Source organism: Anomaloglossus baeobatrachus, chromosome 4 (assembly GCF_048569485.1).
Source record: "Anomaloglossus baeobatrachus isolate aAnoBae1 chromosome 4, aAnoBae1.hap1, whole genome shotgun sequence".
In the NCBI taxonomy this organism is placed as follows: Eukaryota; Metazoa; Chordata; class Amphibia; order Anura; family Aromobatidae; genus Anomaloglossus; species Anomaloglossus baeobatrachus.
This window is the reverse complement of record NC_134356.1, coordinates 520,654,946-520,671,249: the sequence shown is the minus strand read 5'-3', so window position 1 is coordinate 520,671,249 and position 16,304 is coordinate 520,654,946. Positions and strand designations below refer to the sequence as shown.

The following is a 16,304-nucleotide window of genomic DNA, read 5'->3' as shown; positions in this document are numbered from 1 at the left end:
TTCAAGACATGTATTCCTTGGTCATCATTTTGGCCCTCCAAAGGACATCTTCTTTGATACTGAATTATTGATGGATCAAATAATATCTGGGATCACTCCTATCTTATGATTATGATCCCTATCTAATCACACAATCTTCAGTCATATCACATTGGTATCACAGATATGTGTCTCCTTAGGCTATGTGCCCACGCTTCGGAAAATGCGTGGATTTTGCCACGGATTTCTCGCGGAAAAGCCGCGGATTTTCCAAAAATCTGCAGCACAGCTACTCCCCAGCCATTTCTATGGCATTTGGGAAATGCTGTGCCCACGCTGCAGATGTTTCCGCAGCGGAAATCGTGCGGATTTTCGTGCGGAAAAATCTGCAGCATATCAGTTATTGTTGCGGATTTCTCCGCAGGGTCCCATATACTTACCTGCCTTGATAGAATACAGCGATGTCACTTTCTCCGTCCGGTGTACAGCAGCGCGGTGGATCCAGCCAGGTACAGGAAGGAAGGTGGGCGGGGCCTGCACGAGCTCCGGTCATGTGACAGCCGGAGCTAGTTCAGGCCCGCCCACCTCCAGCACAGTGCACCAGACGCTGACAGTGACCCGGCCACCGGAAAGCAAGGTGCTGCATGATGGAGGTAAGTATGAGCACCCGATCACTGCAGCACTTGTTCTGCATTGAGGATGCAGTGCCGAAGCCATGGTACTGTATCCTCAATGCAGAATGTCCGCACCATATCCGCAGGACATTCCGCTGTATATCCGCAGCATTGAAACAGAGAAAGTTCTGCTGCGGATTTCTGGGAGCACCTGCGGAATGTCCTGCGGATATATCCGCAGGACACTGTCCCCGTGGGCACATAGCCTAAGTTAATATACTGTAACTACAAATACGGTAAACTTCTGTTTTTAACATATCTTTTAACCATGTGTTAATCTACAAGTGCTTCTCAATAAATTAGAATATCATCAAAAAGTTAATTTATTTCAGTAATTCAATACAAAAAGGGAAACGCATATATTATATAGAGTCATTACACACAGAGTGATCTATTCCAAGTGTTTATTTCTGTTAATGTTCATGATTATGGCTTTCAGCCAATGAAAACCCAACAGTCATTATCTCAGAAAATTAGAATATTATATAAGACAGACTGAAATGATTTTAAACAGAAATGTTGGCGCCTACTGAAAAGTCTGTACAGTAAATGCCTCAATACTTGGTCGGTTCTCCTTTGGGAGGAATTATTGCATTTAAGCGGCGTGGCATTGAGGGGATTAGCCTGTGGCACTGCTGAGGTGGGAAGCATGAAGTGCTCTAAAAGTTCCTGGTAGATGGCTGCGCTGACTTTGGTCTTGATAAAACACAGTGGCCCTTCACCAGCAGATGACATGGCTCCCCAAACCATCACTGATTGTGGCAACTTCACATTGGACCTCAAGCAGCTTGGATTGTGGCCTCTCCACTCTTCCTCCAGACTCTAGGACCTTGATTTCAAAATAAAATGCAAAATTTACTTTCACCTGAAAATATCACCTTGGACCACTGAGCAACAATCCAGTTCTTTTTCTCCTTGGCCCAGATACGACGCTTCTGGTGTTGTCTATTGGTCATGAGTGGCTTGACACAAGGAATGCGACAGTTGTAGCCCATGTCCTGGATATGTCTGTGTATGGTGGCTCTTGAAGCACTGACTCCAGCAGCAGTCCACTCATGTGAATCTCCCCCAAATTTTTTAATGGCCTATTCTTTACAATCCTATTAAGCCTGCGGTTATCCCAGTTACTTGTGCACCTTTTTCTGCCACACTTTTTCCTTCCACTCAACTTTCCATTAATATGCTTGAATACAACACTCTGTGAACAGCCAGCTTCTATAGCAGTGGCCTTTTGTGGCTTACTCTCCTTGTGGAGTGTGTCAATGACTGCCTTCCGGACATTATTAGGTCCACATCATGGGACATATTTGATTTTATCATGTATGTGATTTCTCAATAAAGAAGACAGAATTTTTTTATGTAAAATTTTGGTGCTGGGCTTTTCCTTTTTTTCAACATGGCACATGATCTCCTTTGATAGATCATGTGATTGGTCACGTGATTAACACACACTTGCTCTGGTGCACATCTGCAGATGCAAAACTAGAGAGATTTTTTTTCCCTTGTGTACAGCATTATACATAACATAGCGCTATATATAATAGAGCAGGGTTGGGCAACTCATTCATTTTTCCAAGGGGCTACATGAGAGACCTTGACTGTTGTGGAGGCTGAACTAACCTTATTGTTTGTACATGTCCCCACCTAATTGTAATGTGCTGTGGAATATGTTGGCTCTATATAAAACAAATGTATTATTAACAGAAAAGGATGAAATTAATTCTGCTCAATATTAATATTAACATATTAATTATAATTATTTCATAATTGTATCACTTAATATTGAGCAGAATTAAGTCTGCTGACCCCTATATACTATATGAGCCCCACATAGCCTCTATATACAGAATGAGCTCTCACATAGCCCCCTATATACAGTATGATCCCCCACATAGCTCCCTATATACAAGATAAGACCCCACATTGCCCCCATATACATTATGAGCACCCATATAGTCTCCTATATATAGTAGAAGCCCTCAAATAGCTCCCTATATACAATATGATCCACGACGGGAGCTCTCCTGAAGCTGTGCTGCCATTTTGCATTGCTACCTGGCTGAAGATCTGCTGTGCTGATGGCGGTGCACAACACATTCTAATAAGGGTAATTTGGCCATGGGTCCACTGGGAGCCTCGACCAGAAGCCCAGATTGCGCTCATTATAATCCGCCTATTTGTGCATCCCATGATCAGGTCATAGGTCATAGGAAAGAGTGATAGGCATGTTGAACAACAGCCCCCCCCCTCCAGTCAGTGTGACTTGAACAGTGACAGTGACCGTGATTGTTTAACCCCTTCATGACAAGGCTAATTTCTGTTTTTGCCTCCCCTTCTTTCCAGATCCATAATTTTTTTTGTCTGCATAGAAATATGAGGGCTTGTTTTTTGCAGGACGAGTTGTACTTTAGATTGGCACTATTCATTTTACCACATAGCGGGCTGGAAAAAAATCCAAGTGCAGAAAATTCCCCATTAATTCTGACATTGTTTTTGGGGGAATTGTTTTAACAGCGTACATTATGTTGTAAAAATGACCTCGCAGTGGGATTCTCCACATTAGTATGATTATGATACAAAACATGTCCAGTTTTTTTTATTATTTTAGTGGTGAACAAAAAAATCAGAAGTTTGGAAAAATTCCTTTTGTTAGGGTTGTGTCACCATTTTCCCAGACCTGTAACGTTTTCATTTGTCAGTCGGAGCGATGTGATGGCTTATTTTTGAAGGTTTAGACCAGGGGTCTCAAACTCGGCTGAGTGTATGGGGCCGCACAGAGGAAAAAAAATAATTTGGGGGGCCGCATTCTTTGCAGGACAAAGTGACATTTTTATTGGTACGATAAAAGAAAAAGGGGGTGCGCTCCTGTGTAAAATCAAATGATAAACTTGTTGCGTGTGCAGTGTGATGGTCACACTCACCTGATCCTGTTGTACATCAGGTACAACACTGGGGAACCAGCCGAAGGGAGATCCAAGGTGTACCGCTATGGCATCAGCGGGGATCCCGTTCTTTCCAGCCCGCAGGGTTTCCAGCTCAGGCCGCCGCTCACGCGATCGATATCCCACGTGGAGAGCACAGCCGCCAAACCAGCGCTAAGCTGCAGCTCCTCCTCTGTGATGGACGGACCCCTGGAAACGATGCCGGTGACTCACCGGCCCTTCAGATGCGTGGAGGGATTCAGGCAGATTCTTAGATCAGCTGCAGCAGCCCCGTGCACTCCGAGGAGGAGATAGAGATAGAGATTTGGGGATAATGAAAAAACCACGGTGTTGGCTGCGCTGCTATGAAGGTTCATGGAGATGATAGTATTGTTCCAAAAAAATTTTTTATTGCAAGATTATAAGCCACTCTGGTTTATAATCTTGCAATAAAAATTTTTTTTGGAACAATACTATCATCTCCATGAACCTTCATAGCAGCGCAGCCAACACCGTGGTTTTTTCATTATCCCCAAATCTCTATTTTTATTGGTACCATATATAATAATTTATTTTTTTACACACCTTTGTATCACTGATTTTGAACATTTTCACTTGTTCATTATAGCAAACGTGCACATTCTTTGTTTAAAGGGACTGTATCGTCAGAAAAAAAAAAAAAATTAAATACCTGAAAAAATGTAAAGTAATTTTATTTTAATATTTTGTTTAAATATTATTTTCTTTTTTTAATTGAGCAAAATGTAAAAAAAAAAATTAAAAAGTTTAATATTTTCCACTGTTTCCACTGTTAAACACTAGGGGTAGCAGCTTCTGAAATCCTACAGAAATCCCACTGTAGGAAAAAGCTCACGTTACAGCTTGCAGTAAAGTGGGCGGAGTCTGCTCTCCTGTGTGAGGTGGCACGCCTCCACCTCCCAATATAAACCTTTTTTTTTTTTCCACATTTTATTCCTTTCTTGTAACTAATAGTCTTACAATTAGCACTATATAGAAATTTTGACCAACATCTTTTAGTAATGTTCCCCATATTGTTGTAGCGTGCCCATCCTTGTCCCCTTGTAGTATTGTGCCCCATCCTAGTCCCCATCCCACAGTAATGTGCTCATCCTTGTCCCCTTGTAGTATTGTGCCCCATCCCACAGTAATGTGCCCATCCTTGTCCCCTTGTAGTATTGTACCCCATCCTAGTCCCCATCCCACAGTAATGTGCTCATCCTTGTCCCCCATCTTATAGTAATGTTCCCCATCCTTGTCCCCTTGTAGCAATGTCCCCATCCTATAGTACTGTCCCCATTCTATAGTAATGAGCCCATCCTTTAGTAATGTGCCAACCTTGTCCCCACCCTATAGTAATGTCCCCAGCATTATTCCTATTCTATAGTAATGTTTCCCATCCTTGTCCCCTTGTAGTAATGTCCCTATCCTACAGTACTGTGCCCACCTTGTCCCCATCCTGTAGTAATGTCCCCATCCTATAGTACTGTGCCCATCCTAGTCCCTATCCTATAGTAATGTCCCTATCCTACAGTAATGTGCCCACCTTGTCCCCATCCTGTAGTAATGCCCCCATCCTATAGTACTGTGCCCATCCTAGTCCCCATCCTATAGTACTGTGCCCACCTTGTCCCCATCCTGTAGTAATGTCCCCATCCTATAGTAATGTGCCAATCCTAGTCCCTATCCTATAGTAATGTCCCCATACTATAGTAATAATGTCCCAATCCTATAGTAATGTCCCCAGCCTTATCCCCATCTCATAGTAATGTGCGCACTTTGTCCCCATCCTGTAGTAATGGGTCAGCAGCTCCCCTCACCTTCCACAGACGCCGGAGTGCAGCTGAGGGGAGTGGTCTGCGGCCCCAGATCCACAGTGATTGGAGAGATCGGAGACAAGGCCGGTCTCTCCAATCAGAGCTGGGGGCGGGTGAAACACAGGTCATCCAGCTCCAGCCAATGATCAGGGCTACAGCTGTACTGATCTTGGCTGGATTTCAATGTTTCAGCGATTTTCAATGGTTGAAACATTAGTGGCTGTGATTGGCTGACGAACGCCGCTCAGCCAATCACAGCCTCTGTAGGTTCAGGGAGGAGAAAGCACCCCTCCTGAGGTCCCCTCCTCCCCGAATCTAAGGTATTTGCAGAGATCGCAGCCACCGGGGCTGCGATTTCGCCATGACGTACTGGGTACGTCATGGGTCCTTAAGTACCAGGGGGCCATAACGTACCCAGTACGTCATAGGTCGCTAAGGGGTTAACGTCCAACACACACACACACACCAACACACACACACACACCATTCTTCTCACCTGTCCCACGCTCCCCCTGCTGCCTCATCTCTGCTTCGTGGGGCATGGGCTGTTCACTATCGCGGCAGGTGCAGTGTCACTGTCAGTGATTTATGTCAGATGATTGTATTGCCGGCGCGAGAGCGCAGCACCGACAACACATTCATCTGACATAAGGTGCAGACAGCCGCTGCGGCCCCTGCACCTACCGCGATAGTGAACAGGGGCACGGGCCTGGGGGCCGCACGAACTACCCTGAGGGGCCACGTGTTTGAGACCCCTGGTTTAGACATTTGTTTTTATTGATATGATTTTGGGATAGATATGAACTGTTGATTGATTGTTACATCATTTTTATGGCATTTTAGGAACAAACAAAACCATAATGTTATATTCGGTTTAGGTCATGTTCGCACATTGTGTTTTTGCCGTGGTTTTCTGCAGCATTTTTTCAGGAGTTTTATGCAAATTAAATGCTTATTTTTGCATTACCAGCAAAACTTATGAGTTACCAGACATCTCATGTAGACTATTGCTTTTTATATCCTGACTGAAATGGAAAACTTCTGCGTTTTTGAAAGAAGTGACATGTCAGTGATGCTTTTTGTTGTCTTTTTGCTGCTTCTTGTGTCATGAATGAAACCAACTTTACCTAAACATGTACTGTAGACAAATGACACAACAAAAACACCGCTAAAAAATGCAACAAAAACTGAAGCAAAAATACAGCAAAACCTGCCTTTTGGGAGCATCTTTTTTTTTACTGCTAAGAGAGCAATTTTAGCTGCCGCAAAAATGCAATATGTGAACATAGACTTACATTTACCAATTGGGTTAGTTATTTTTATATCTTAAATGACCGGACTTTTCTGAACGTGGAGATACATGTGTATATTTTGTTTGTTTCATTATCTTTATTTTTAATGAGTGAAAAGCTGGGAGATTTCAACTTTCATTTTAATTTTTTCATACTTTACAATACTTTTTTTTTTTACTTCTCATTGTACTTTTTAGTCACCCGCAGGGGACTTAAACCTGCAATCCTCTGATTGCTTGTGCTATATATAGCAGTGCCACAGTATTGTTGTATATAGTAAAAATCACTGTTTCCTTTGAAGTCCGGCCACAGGCAGGGTTTCAAGGGAGTGTCATAATGACAGGCACAGGGGTCTTCACCTGATCCCCGGCTGTCATAGTAGCAATGTAGCATCCCGCAGCTCTTGGTGCAGTGCAGTGCAGAGCGAGCTGTCAATCAAAGTACTGAGACGTTCTTACAGCCACTACTCAGTGCTTTAAGGGGCGACTGTACACACTTGTATGACTGAAAGCTGGCAGTTGCCGGGAGGAATAAAGTTCTTTCTTTACCTTGAGCTGTGCTTTCAGCACAGCGGTCGTGCATCTTTTAAAGGGCACAGTCAGACGGGATATGACACGGATGACGATCACATTGCAATACAATGTGATTCGATTATTTTATACAAGAGAATTGGATCATATTAAATGATACTCAGCTCATACTTGATTCAGAGTTTGAGCCGAGTGTCGTTACCATAATCCATCAAATTTTCTCGGGGTAACACTTGCGAGTGACTCATGTGTAATACATGCGAGTCTCACATCTCACCGCCCGGCACGGGCGCACACTCTCCTGACAGCAGCGGGTCAGCTTCATGTATTTCTATCCAACTGAGACGCTCCTGTTCCGAGAGCAGCAGTCCGCACCAGGTGATGTGATGCGATGCGAAACTCGTATTACAGATGAGTCACTCGCAAGTGTTACTCTGGACTAATGCGGGTGTCACATGGTACGATATATCTGGTGATAGGTTGTCGGGGTCACGTCGTTAGTAACGCACATCCGGCATCATCAGAGATATCGTACCGTGTGACACCTCCAAACGACTGAACGAGCAAAAATACTCACCTTATCGTTGCTCGTTGACACGTCGTTCATTTTCATAATCTCGTTCGTCCTTCTGCGCGCCGGTTGTTCGTCATTCCCGAGGCAGCACACATCGCTCCGTGTGACACCCTAGGAACGACGAACACAGCTTACCTGCATCCCGCCGGCAATGCGGAAGGAAGGAGGTGGGCGGAATGTTTACGTCCTGCTCATCTCCGCCCCTCTGCTTCTATTGGCCGGCTGCCGTGTGATGTCGCTGTGATGCTGAACGTCCCTCCCCCTTCAGGAAGTGGATGTTCGCCGTCCACAGCGACGTCATCCAGCAGGTAAGTACGTGTGACAGGGGGTTAATGTTTTTGTGCGCCACGGGCAACTACCGTAATTGCCTGTGACGCACAAACGACGGGGGCGGGTACGATTGCTTATGCGATCGCACGATTTATCGTCCCGTGTGACGCCCGCATTAGAGACTCTACGGCCGTGTAAGCAAGCCCTTATTCTAGCCCCGGTCTGTGTAGGTGCTATGTACACAACTACCATGTTGAATATTTCTCACTGCATTGGATTTATAAAATGTTGTCAAAGCTGTCAATCATTCAAAATTTGGAGACTTACGTTACTGACACAAATAGAGTTGATATTGTCTTATTTCTAAACAATGCTGCTTTGCCACTGTCATTAAGGACAAGATCAACTTGACTCTGTCTTTTATTACCATCATGTTGACAGCTCTTTAGACTGACTTATGTCTTCTCTTTTATGAAGGGTTCAGGAGCCTCATTGCCACAGCCTGTGATCACATTCCAGGAAAACCAGGGGGTGAGTAACCTTTCTCACAATACAATGATTAACATGGACATGCTAATGATCAGATTTATCCATGCAGATTCCTTAAAGGGTTAAGCCCACAATATCAATCATAGCTCATTGCCTTAAAATCCAACAATGAATAATAATCTTGTCAAGTGCAATCAATTTCCAAAAGAGAGCTTACTGCTCCAGATATGTCCCCCTGAAGATCTGTATGGCTGTGTCCGCACTTTGCTTTTTTACCTGCTTATTCGCTGCTTTTTCAACTGCAGCGTTTTAATGCCAAAATGCATGTGTTCTGCTTTTCAAGCAAAGTCTATGGGAATTTGGGATTTCTTGTGCGCACTATGCTGTTCAAAACGCTGCGTTTTTGTGGCAGAAATTTGGGCAAAAACTCTGCTTTTAGGCTATGTGCGCACTTTGCGTCGAGGTACTTGCAGTTCAAAACGCAAATGGCAAAAACAATTGACATGTTGCTTCTTTAAAAAAAAAAATCAGAGTTTTGCCCAAATTCATGCAACAAAAACGCAGCGTTTTGAACAGCATAGTGCGCACAAGAAATCCCAAATTCCCATAGACTATGCTTGAAAAGCAGAACGCATGCATTTTAGCATTAAAACGCTGCAGTTGAAAAAGCAGTGAAAAAGCAGGTAAAAAGCAAAGTGCGGACACAGCCTTAGGCCGGCTTCTCACTTGCGAGTTTCTCGCAGTAGTGCAATGCGAGAAAATCTCGCATTGGAATCGGACACATGTTAGTGAATGATTCAGCTCGCATTAGCGATTTTTTTTCTCAGTCCAAATCGGATTGATAAAAATAAATAAATAAAAAAAAAAAAATCACACCATGCTGCTTTTTTGCGAGTTTCTCATACCATTTGTCTCAATTATTTCCTATGGAAGCGTGTTTAAAGAAGGATCACACACGCGCACCAGCGTTCCAATATGCAAGTGTGGCAGTAACTTTGCTCATTTATTATTCAACAGATGAATGTGACATCACATTTCCAAAGGTTAATTATCTGACATGTGTAATCGAATTAATTTTGTTAAGATGTTGCTGGAAACATGCATCTCAATCGCATCACACACACACACACGAGTCAAATCATTAAATTATTCAAAACAAGCATCGCACTTGCGTTGCACTCTGACCTAACGTAAACTAAAATCAGCCGAGTTTTTTCCAGCCTAGTCGGACCGATTTTACACGCATAGGTGTGTTTCCAGCCCTAAGCCCGCTTTACACGCTACAATAAATCTTACGATGTGTCGGCGGGGTCACGTCGTAAGTGACGCACATCCGGCATCGTAAGTATGATTGTAGCGTGTAAAACCTCCGTGCAATTGCGATTGAACGAAAATCCGTTCATTGCATACACGTCGTTCATTCCTCAAAAAATGAACGTGAGGTTGTGCAATGTTCCCGAGGCAGCACACATCGCAGTGTGTGACACCCCGGGGAACATTGAACGACAGCTTACCTCCGTCCGCGGCTCCCGTCGACAATGCGGAAGGAAGGAGGTGGGCGGGATGTTTACGTCCCGCTCATCTCCGCTTCTATTAGCTGGCTGCCGCGTGACCTCGATGTGACGCCGAACGTCCCTCCCACTCCAGGAAGTGGACGTTCGCCGCCCACATCGAGGTCGTATGGTAGGTAAGCACGTGTGACGGGGGTGAATCGTCTGTGCGGCACGTTCAACAAATTGAACGTGCCGCACATACGATGGGGCGTTGCAAATCGCATACGATATTGCATGCGAAATTGCAACGTGTAAAGCAGGATTTAATCTCAGGCTTTTGTTCTGGTTGCACCTGGATATGATCTGTTCTTTAATGACTGGTCCCACATGCACAGTAGGTATCTACTAATATTCTAGCAGTTGTGCAATGAGATAGTGCTGGTATGGTCGCGCCATCATCACTCCATATTGTGCACATGGATACTGTGTGCCTCCTGCTATCAAAGAAGGAGCAGATATAATATAATATAATATAACATCACAAAAGTGAGCACACTCCCCACTTTTTTCTAAATATTTTATTATATCTTTTCATGGAACAACACTGAAGATAATATATTAAGTAGTCAGTGTACAGCTTGTATAATAGTGTCAATGGAACCGGGGATTTCCAGCCAGTTTCTCATGCTTCAAACTAAGTAACGTCTGCAATCCAACGAGGGCAGGCACAATGAGTTCAGCATGGCCGTCGACGGCGATGCTGAACTCATTGTGCCTGCCCTCGTTGGATTGCAGACGTTACTTAGTTTGAAGCCTGGCAAGTACCAGCATGGGAAACTGGCTGGGAATCCCTGGTTCCGTTGACAGCTTGTATAACAGTGTAAATTTGGTGCCATCTAAATAATTCAAACACACAGCTATTAATATCTAAACCGCTGGTAGCAAAAGGGAGTACACTCAAGTCTACCCAATTAGCCATTTTCCCTCCCCCATGTCATGTGACTCTTTAGTGTTGCAACGTCTCAGGTGTGAATGGGGAGCAGGCATGTGGCATTCTCTCACACACTCTCTCATACTGGCCAATGGAAGTTCTACATGACACCTCATGCCAAAGAATTCTCTGAGGATCTGAAAAAAATAGCCTAGCTATAAAAAGATTGCCAACACCTAGATACTGAGCTGCAGCATGGTGGCCAAGACCATACAACAATTTAACAAAACAGCTTCCACTCAGAACAAGCCTCGCCATGGTCAACCAAAGAAGTTGAGTGCATGTGCTTGGCGTCATATCCAGAGCTTGTCTTTTCAGAAAAGATGTAAGAGTGCTGCCAGTATTACTGGAGAGGTTAAAGGAGGTGGGGGTCAGTGTCAGTGCTCAGACCTTACACTGCACCTTCATCACATTGGTCTACATGGTTATCATCCCGGCAGAGAAGGGTCAGAGGAGAATGCTTAGCATTAGCTTGGACGAATAGGCCAATACGGAAACAGACATGTAATGAGGAAGGTAGTCCTGTCCAGTAGTGTTGTCACTTCGCATATGGTGACTCTATGGGTGGGAGGATGAGGAGCCAATGGGGGTTATAGTGACTTTCACAGACAGTACTGTAATGCTAGGCTGGGTGGAAGTACTCCTCTGATTGCCACAGCACCAGGGCAATAAGGAAGAGCTGAGGCAAACGCTGGTATTGTTTGGCTGGAAAGAACCCAATAACCATGGACCTTCCCAGACTGATAATATCAGCCTCCAGCTGTCTGCTTTATCTTGGTTGGTTAACAAAAATAGGGGAGACCCTTGTATTTTTTTTCATTTATTTAGCTATCCATCATCTATATTTTTGTACAACCTTTACACATCCAAACCATTAAGATCAGTGTCATGCAATTATTTTTTATGGTAAACAAAGCATACATTCCAGCTCTACGGTGTGCAGAAAAATGTATTTCATAGAAAATCCAAAGGTTAAAACTCAGACATCAAATGTCATTTACAAAATCCATAAAAAACAATGTATATCTATGTGTTTCAGATGAGAACCATTCTTAGTTCATGACTAAGAATGGTTTTCATATGAAATGCGTAGATCCTCATTGTTTATGGATTTTGTATATAACATTTGATGTCTGAATTTTAACCTTTGGATTTTTTGTAAAATATTTTTTTCTGCACATCGTAGAGCTGGAATTTTTGCTACATCTACTACATCTGAATAGCACATTTTCTTGCGCCGTAGTGTGGGAGATCCTTTTGAGCGTAAGCTGGACTCTTTCTATATATTAGGGTATGTTTTTTCTGGTACCTGTCACACACATACACAGGTATGGACAAAATGGAAAAGGCCAGACGTGCATTTATTGTACTCACGTAAGAAGCCTTAGGGTATGTGCGCACGTTGCTTTTTACCTGCTTTTTACCTGCTTTTTTGCTGCTTTTTCTTCTGCGCTGTTTTATGCCAAAATGGATGTGTTCTTCTATTCAAGCAAAGTCTATGGGAATTTGGGTTTCTTGTTCACACTATGTTGTTCAAAATGCTGCCTTTTTGTGGCAGAACTTTGGCCAAAAACTCAGCTTTGCAGTGCAAAACCCAAATGGCAAAAACAATTGACATGTTGCTTCTTTGAAAAGCTGAGTTTTTGACCAAAGTTCTGCCACAAAAAGGCAGCATTTTGAACAACATAGTGTGAACAACAAACCCAAATTCCCATAGACTTTGCTTGAATAGAAGAACACATCCATTTTGGCATTAAACAGCGCAGAAGAAAAAGCAGCAAAAAAGCAGGTAAAAAGCAGGTAAAAAGCAACGTGCGCACATACCCTTACAGAGAAGCAATGCACATGAGACACCACAAAATATCATGTGAAGTACACAGCCGTAGGAGATGCCATACAGCCACAACGGTCTACATATAGGCTGAAGTCAGCCTGTCCCACTAGCAATTTAGTGTCTGCAGTCGCAGCCCAAATGTCTCTTTGTTGGGGTGTGGGCCCTCTTGCCATCATAGAATGTCGTCAATCAGGCAGTTTCAATCAAAACTTATCTATTTTGAGCAAAAACAAAATACAAAACAAAAATTCTTCACATTTGTGGTTAAGTTGCAGCTACTTTGGACTAAAGCAGCTCCCCAGTATTCAGCTCACACACTGAAAAAGAACCACACATCTTCTCGCACATGCCCATAGGGGTACTTTGCACGCTGCGACATCGCTACTGCGATATCGTCGGGGTCAAATCGAAAGTGACGCACATCCGGCGCCAGTAACGACGTCGTAATGTGTAAAGCCTAGAGCCTAGATGCGCCGATAAACGATCGTAAAAGCGTCGAAAATCGGTGATCTGTGTAGCGTCGTTCATTTTCATAATGTCGCACCAATAGGAGATACGATGTTGTTCCTCGTTCCTGCGGCAGCACACATCGCTGTGCGAGAAGCCACAGGAGCGAGGAACATCACCTTACCTGCGTCCCAGCTGCAATGCGGAAGGAAGGAGGTGGGCGGGATGTTTACGTCCCGCTCATCTCTGTCCCTCCGCTTCTATTGGCCGCCTGCCGTCTGACGCCGCACGACCCGCCCCCTTAGGAAGGAGGCGGGTCGCCAGTCAGAGTGACGTCGCAGGGCAGGTACGTGCGTGTGAAGCTGCCATAGCGATAATGTTCGCTACGGCAGCTATCACAAGATATCGCATGTGCGACTGGGGCGGGTGCTATCGCGCTCAACATCGCTAGCCGATGCTAGTGATGACGCAACGTGCTACAGTACACTATGTGCCATTACCCAGAAACACATAGCCTTAAAAGCATATACACTTGGAATGAAAAACAAACAAACAACATCTAAGGGCTTGTGCGCACGTTGCGTCCTGTCCATTGCAGAAATAAATGCATCCTCTGGCAGTTTATGATTTTGACATTTTTGCTTTTGTCAAAAAAACCCGCAGAAATACGCATGCGTCTTCTGCGCGTTTTCAATGCTTAAATTTTGATGCGTTTACAAAACTTTGTCAATGCAAAATAAAGTTTCTTCAATCAAACACCATGAGAAGAAAAAAACAAAAAAAAACCTACTGATGACATTTCCTGATTCTACTATAATGTGAATATTCGGAAAAAGTATATTAAATAATAATATTTATTAATTAAAATTAATATTAAATATAGTACAACTCTCATTTTATTTAGGGCTGGATGTGAGGTCAACAGTAAACCTCTTGACCTCACTTCCAGGCCAAAACGCATAGTTTTCATAGTTTTTAAGGTTGAAGGGAGACTCTAAGGGCGGCTTTGCACACTACGACATCACGGGTGCGATGTCGGTGGGGTCAAATCGAAAGTGACGCACATCCGGCGTCACTTGCGACATCGTAGTGTGTAAATCCTAGATGATACGATGAACGAGCGCAAAAGCATCGTTATCGTATCATCGGTGTATTCTCCGACATTTCCATAATGCTGGTGCTGCGACAGGTACGATGTTGTTCCTCGTTCCTGCGGCAGCGCACATCGCTGTGTGAGAAGCCGCAGGAGCGAGGAAAATCACCTTACCTGCCGCCGGCGGCTATGGAAGGAAGGAGGTGGGTGGGATGTTTACATCCTGCTCATCTCCGCCCCTCCACCGCTATTGGCCGCCTGCCGTGTGACGTCGCTATGACGCCGCACGACCCGCCCCCTTAGGAAGGAGGCGGGACGCCGGCCAGAGCGATGGTCGCAGGGCAGGTGAGTGCATGTGAAGCTGACGTAGCGATAATTTTCGCTACGCCAGCTATCACAAGATATCGTACCTGCGACGGGGGCGGGGACTATCGCGTGCGACATCGCAGCATCGGCTTGCGATGTCGCAACGTGCAAAGCCCGCCTAAGTCCATCTAGTTCAACCCGTAGCCTAACATGTTGATCCAGAGGAAGGCAAAAAACCCCAAAGTGTCAAATAAGCTCCAATGGGGAAAAAAATTCCTTCCTGACTCCACATACGGCAATCAGACTAGTTCCCTGGAGCAACACCCTGTCATAAAATCTAATATACATAACTGGTAATATTATATTTTTCAAGAAAGGCGTCCAGGCTCTGCTTAAATGTTAGTAGTGAATCACTCATTACAACATCATGCGGCAGAGAGTTCCATAGTCTCACTGCTCGTACAGTAAAGAATCCTCGTCTGTGATTATGATTAAACCTTCTTTCCTCAAGACGTAGCGGATGCCCCCGTGTTCCAGTCGCAGGCCTAGGTGTAAAAAGATCTTTGGAAAGGTCTCTGTACTGTCCCGTCATATGTTTATTCATTGTGATTAGATCCCCCCTAAAGCTGGGTTCACACATAGCGACAACGACATCGCTGTTACGTCACCATTTTCTGTGACGTAACAGCGACCTTGTAAGTCGCTGTTATGATCGCTGCTTAGCTGTCAAACACAGCGACGCAGCAGCGATCATAACGTCGCTACATGTGCAGAGAGCAGGGAGCCGCGCACACTGCTTAGCGCTGGCTCCTTGCTTTCCTAGCTACAGTACACATCGGGTTAATTAACCCGATGTGTACTGCAGCTACATGTCACAGTGCAGAGAGCAGGGAGCCGCGCACACTACTTAGCGCTGACTCTTTGCTCTCCTAGCTACAGTACACATAGGGTTAATTACCCGATGCGTACTGCAGCTACATGTGCACAGAGCAGGAGCCGGCACTAGCAGCAAGCGCGGCGGAGGCTGGTAACGAAGGTAAATATCGGGTAACCAGGGAAAGGTCTTCCCTTGGTTACCCGATGTTTACAGTGGTTACAGCTTTCCGCAGCTGCCAGACGCCGGCTCCTGCTCGCTTCATTTCGTCGCTTTCTCGCTGTCACACACAGTGATGTGTGCTTCACAGCGGGAGAGCGACGACGAAAAAAATGAAACAGGACATTCAGCAACGAGCAACGACCTCACAGCAGGGGCCAGATCGTTGCTGGATGTCACACACAGCGACATCGCTGCAACGTCACAGAAAATGGTGACGTAGCAGCGACGTCGTTGTCGTCGTCGCTGTGTGTGACACCACCTTTAGCCTTTGTTTTTCCAAACCAAATAACCCCCAAGTTTAATAACCTGTCTTGGTATTGCAGCCCACCCATTCCTCTAATAATCTTGGTCGCTCTTCTGTAAGATTATGCTATTTATAACCTTCTATACTTTTGCTATCAAGAAAAGCATCCATTCCTCTCTTAAATTCATTCAGCGAGTTGGCCATCACCACTTCCTCAGGAAGAGAGTTCCAGAGCC

General features: G+C 44.6%; 1 protein-coding gene across 1 annotated transcript in view; it reads left to right on the top strand.

Moving 5' to 3' along the window:
• ELL3 (elongation factor for RNA polymerase II 3) overlaps nucleotides 1-16,304 on the top strand; it is a 228,729-nt gene that overhangs the window by 40,764 nt on the left and 171,661 nt on the right. Inside the window, exon 2 of the mRNA XM_075345885.1 lies at nucleotides 8,553-8,606. Coding sequence (XP_075202000.1) covers nucleotides 8,553-8,606 — 54 coding nt within the window. The remainder of the gene's footprint in view (nucleotides 1-8,552; nucleotides 8,607-16,304) is intronic.